The sequence below is a fragment of the Haliotis cracherodii genome, unplaced genomic scaffold (assembly GCF_022045235.1).
Source record: "Haliotis cracherodii isolate W230 unplaced genomic scaffold, xgHalCrac1.p SCAF_12, whole genome shotgun sequence".
NCBI classification, from domain to species: domain Eukaryota; kingdom Metazoa; phylum Mollusca; class Gastropoda; order Lepetellida; family Haliotidae; genus Haliotis; species Haliotis cracherodii.
In genome coordinates, this window is record NW_027266267.1 from 39,890,595 (window position 1) to 39,896,071 (window position 5,477).

The following is a 5,477-nucleotide window of genomic DNA, read 5'->3' on the forward strand; positions in this document are numbered from 1 at the left end:
CCCCTTCTGTTAAAGATGATGGTATAATGGGCACAAATCCCAAAACAGTGCATTTAGTGTCAAGTAACCCAATACCCACAGACAGAGTGAGTGATCAGCATCTCAATCCAAATGCAGTGTCTTGGACAAGCCATAATGATACTGTTCAACCACCACAACCAGATAATACGCAGTATGAAATGTTACATTTGCTTCAGTTGCCAAAAGTTGAAATCATGAAATTTGAAGGAAATCCTCTGCAATACTGGGCATTCATCAGGTCTTTTGACATTAGTATAGGGGAAACATCAATCAGCAATAGTGCTAAACTGAATAGGCTTTTACAGTACTGCACTGGGCATGCTCAAGAGGTTATAGAGTGCTGTGTAATCATGAATCCAGAGATTGGTTACTTTCAGGCCAGAAAGTTACTGTTGGAGAGATTTGGCAATCAATATGTCATCGCTAAAGCATGGGTGGATAAGGTGACAGACGTCCCCAACTTGAAACCTAATGACAGTGCTGGACTGAGAAGATATGCGGATTCTGTGAGAAGCTGTGTGGTTTCACTTACAGCAATGAGCAGGCTGGGCGAAATCGACAATCAATTGAGGATGAGAAAGATTGTTGAGAAGCTTCCCTTCTTCATTCAAGGTAGATGGAGAAAAGAAGCTGTAAATGTTTTAAAGCGCAATGGTCAGTATCCAGGAATTGGGTATCTTGCTGAATTTATAGAAATTGTTGCTGAAGAACTGGATGACCCGGTGTTTGGAATCAATGTAAAGGATTCTACAGAGAAACCACCTCCACAAAGGACAAGCTTCAAGTGTAAGTCAGCTTCCAATTTTATTGCACAAGGGAACATTACTCAGGAAAACAGAAACCTTCATGAACAGCCACAGAGAGCTTGTAAATGTTGTACTGGCAGTCATCCTCTTTACCAGTGTCCTACTTTCAAGAAGATGAATTTACAGAAGAGACTGGAGTTTACAATAAGACAGAAGTTGTGCTTTAATTGTTTCTCATCAAGGCATTTGTCATCACGATGTATGAAGGACAGCATGTGTGACAATAGCAGTTGTAAACAACATAACCGGAAGCATTCCAGTTTGTTCCATGACAGTTCAAGGACATCTTTTGAAATCTGTTAAAGAGCCGATGCCAGACAGCCAGGATATGAATCCCATGTTACGATCTTCAAGTTGCAGTGAGCATGCAGAGAACAAGATTCAGTCAAGTTCAGTGTATGGAGTCAATGGGGCCGGAGGAACAAGAATAGCTCTCCCCATAGTTCCTGTCTGTGTGAAAGGATGTAGTGAACATGAAGTAATTAAGACTTATGCTTTGTTAGACCCAGGAAGCACAAATACCTTTTGTTCCAAAGACTTGGCAAATACTTTGAAGTTGGATGGCAGTGGTGCTATGCTTTATTTAAATACTCTTACTGACAAAGGCTATGAGTCTCAGACAGAGGTTGTCTCCCTTAGCTTAACAGACATCAATGGAAGACATGCTACAAACATGTCAAATGTATTTGTGCTCTCTCAGATGCCTGTGTTGGAAGGCAGCGCTGTATCACAGTGTGATGTTGACAAATGGAAACACTTTCAAGGGATTGATCTACCCATGGTTGAAGGCAAATTTGCTAAAGTGACAGTGCTGATAGGTCAAGACAATCCGTTAGTTTTAACGCCACTTGAGGTGCGATCAGGGAAAGCTGATGAGTCCTATGCCACAAAAACATTATTTGGATGGGCCATCAATGGACCTTTACACAGAGGCATTCAGCAAGACATGACGTCCAACTTTGTGCAAGTTGAAGCTAACTTAGAATCACAAGTCGAGAAGTTCTGGCATGTGGACAATGTGAGTGATGGAAGATCACAACTTTCATTCCATGACAAGCAGGTCATTCAATTATGGGACAATACTGTTGAGAGGGAGAAGAGGCATTACAAGTTACCTATACCTTTCAAAGTAAATCCCCCTAATTTGCCTAACAATTTCTGCATGGCTGAAACCCGCCTAGTATCATTAACCAAGAAGCTGTCTAGGAATGATGATATGTATGAGCATTACAAAGCAGGTATTGATGACATGGTGTACAAAGGCTACGCAGAGAAGGTTCCTGATGATGAAGTATGTATTGATGATGGATCAGTCTGGTACCTCCCTCATCATGTAGTCACCAGTGACAAGAAGCCAGGGAAATTCAGAATTGTGTTTGACTGTTGAGCCAAGTTTGGTGGAATCAGCTTAAATGAATCAGTTCATCAAGGTCCAGATTTAACCAATACTTTGATGGGTGTACTGTTGCGCTTCCGTGAGAAAAGGATTGCCATCGCCGGTGATATTGAATCAATGTACCACAGAGTAAAGGTTGCTGATCAACATCGCAATGCTTTGAGGTTCCTTTGGTGGAAGAATGGTGAACTAGGTGGAGATATAGAGGTCTATAGGATGACATCACATCTATTTGGTGGCATATGGAGCTCCAGTTGTGCCAATTATGCACTGAGGAAAGCTGCAGCAGACAATGTGGATGATTTTGATAAAGATACAATCCAGACTGTTACTGACAATTTTTATGTAGATGATTGTCTGAAATCTGTTGATTCCAAGGAGAAAGGTATCAAGTTGGTTCAGAATGTGTGTGATCTCCTACAGAGAGGAGGTTTTAGGCTCACAAAATGGACCAGTAATAGTAGAACAGTACTCCAGAGTATCCCAGTTGAGGAAAGAGCCAAAGAGTTGAAAGACATCAATCTGTGCGATGATGAGCTCCCTCAAGAGAAGGCTCTTGGCGTGAAATGGGACACTGAAACTGATCAGCTTGGTTTCAAATTCCAACCAAAGAATAGGCCTGCAACCAAGAGAGGTCTCCTCAGTATACTTACCTCTGTCTATGATCCAATAGGATTCTTGTCACCACTGATCTTAAAGGCAAAGATGATATTTCAGGATGAATGTCGTCTCCGAAAAGGATGGGACACCGCTTTGGAATCAATCAGCCATGAAAGGTGGTCAAACTGGCTGTCTAAGCTGTGTCATATTGAAGACTTCACTGTCCCAAGATGTGTGATTCCAAATGACTTTTGTGAAATGATGTCTGCTGAATTACACCATTTTGCGGATGCTTCTATAGCAGGATATGTTGCTGTATCGTATGTCAGGATCGTTGATTCATGTGGAAGAATCCATTGCTCCTTTCTGATGGGGAAGTCGAGATTAGCGCCAATCAAAAGTATCACAATACCAAGGCTTGAACTCTGTGCGGCTGTGCTGAGTGTAAAACTTGATGAAATGTTACGCTTGGATACTGAGACTAAAGCACTGCTTGTTAAGATGTGTCCGAGAGGGAAATTCTGAAGAAAGGATTTCCATGGAACCTCTTGTTGTTTCCGAGATGAAACAAGCTGAAACTGAAATTGTTAGGTACACTCAGAATCTTGCATTTCGGCTTGAAGTGGAATATCTTCTGAATGACCGCTCCATACCAAAATCAAGCCCAATTTACTTACTTGAACCGTTCTTGAATCAAGATGGAATACTATGTGTAGGAGGGCGTTTGAATAATGCTCCAATATCTGAAGAATCTAAACATCAGATGATCCTACCAAAAGGACATGATATTGTCACGTTGATTGTTCGTTGTTATCATGAACAATTAGGTCATTCAGGGACTGATCATGTTCTGTCACATGTAAGACAAAGGTTCTGGGTCATCAGTGCTCGCAGAACAATCAGAAAAGTACTGAAAGACTGTGTCAAATGCAAACGATTACAAGGAAAACGCTCCCATCAGAAAATGGCAAATCTACCAGAAGACCGAGTCACACCTGGAAAACCACCATTTGTTCACACAGGTGTGGATTGTTTTGGACCGTTTCTGATCAAACGTGGGAGAAGCGAAGTTAAGCGATATGGTTGTATCTTTACCTGTTTAACAACAAGAGCTATTCACCTTGAGAAGCTAGACAGCATGGACACGGATTCCTTCATAAATGCTTTGAGACGGTTTGAAGCACGAAGAGGCGTCCCAGATATAGTGCGTTCTGATAATGGAACCAACTTTCGAGGAGCTCAGAATGAATTAAGAGAAGCAATTCGTGCATGGAATCACCATGAAATCCAGGAACACATGCTACAGAAAGAAATTCAGTGGATGTTTAATCCCCCATCTGCCTCTCACATGGGAGGAGTTTGGGAGAGACAGATTAGGACCGTGAGGAAAGTACTGAATGCATTATTGTATCAACAGCATGGTCTGCATGATGAAGGATTGTCAACATTGTTCTGTGAAGTGGAGGCAATTGTCAACAGTAGGCCAATAACCATTGTATCTGACAGTCCCAGTGATATGGAGCCACTTACACCAAATCATATCTTGTTGCTGAGATCAGGAAATTCCTTACCTCCAGGAAGGTTTTCAGTACATGACACTTACCGCAGGCGCTGGAAGCATGTTCAGTTCCTTGCGGACCAGTTCTGGAAACGATGGCTCAAGGAATACTTACCAGGCTTACAGCTCCGTCAAAAGTGGCTACAATCTACAGTGAATCTCAAAGTGGGAGACATAGTGCTACTTGTGAATGAAAATTCTCCAAGATGTGTGTGGCCTCTCGCGAGAATCACAAATGTGTTTCCGGGCAACGATGGTCTAGTGCGATCGATTGAGGTGAAAACTAAAGACTCTGTGTTAATAAGGCCAATAAGCAAAGTGTGTCTACTTGAATCAGTTTATGATGCATGAAAGTGATGAAACAAAAGACCACGATGTGAGATGGAAATGAAAACCTGAGCAGTTGAACATTGAATGTGAAGGACTGATATGACCTTAATATGGAGTTATAATGTTAAATGTTTCACATTTAAGGGGCCGGGAATGTAGGATACCACTTGTGAGGATAAGTCATTTTAGTTCTTTTATGAGAGCTTCATTTAAGTTCTCTACTTTTTTGGTTTGTCCTGGTTAATCATCCGGGTTTTAGTCAGTGCATGGACAAGCACGTGGACGTAAGCAGAATGACATGAACTTGTGTAGGGTGTAAATGGCCCATGAAATTTGTAAGTATTAACAAAATATATAAGAAACAACATGTAAATCATAAGTAGCAATGCTATAACAAATGTAAATGGTGTAAAAGGGTAAATTGCATGTTGAAAAGTTTGAAGTGTGTATCACAGATGTTTCGTTTAAAATCCGGAAAATAATGTTGAAAATAACATGTACCTGTACTTACTACCTTAGTTACAAGTTGTAATATTTCCCATTTGTTTTTTATTATAGCTTGTACCTGTCAACAATAGGCCTTACAATTAAAGGGCCAGTAAAGGAATTTGAAGGAAAAACATAATACAAAATGTCTGTCAATGAATCAAGACTGAATCAAAAATGTATTCATCAATCTATGCTGAAGTTATAAAATAAACCATTCACGACAGTGTACTGGATTATGTGTCAATGGCCAAAGCGTATCACCTACAAAGTCCTTCTA

At 40.8% G+C, this 5,477-nt stretch overlaps 1 protein-coding gene across 1 annotated transcript; it reads left to right on the plus strand.

The window, feature by feature from the left end:
* Window positions 1-2,280: 2,280 nt before the first annotated feature.
* On the plus strand, window positions 2,281-4,732 carry LOC139457376 (uncharacterized). The gene is made up of 2 exons (XM_071238782.1): window positions 2,281-3,143; window positions 3,688-4,732. Exons 1-2 carry the CDS (start codon window positions 2,281-2,283, stop codon window positions 4,730-4,732), a joined length of 1,908 nt encoding a protein of 635 aa, XP_071094883.1.
* The last annotated feature ends 745 nt before the right edge of the window (window positions 4,733-5,477 follow it).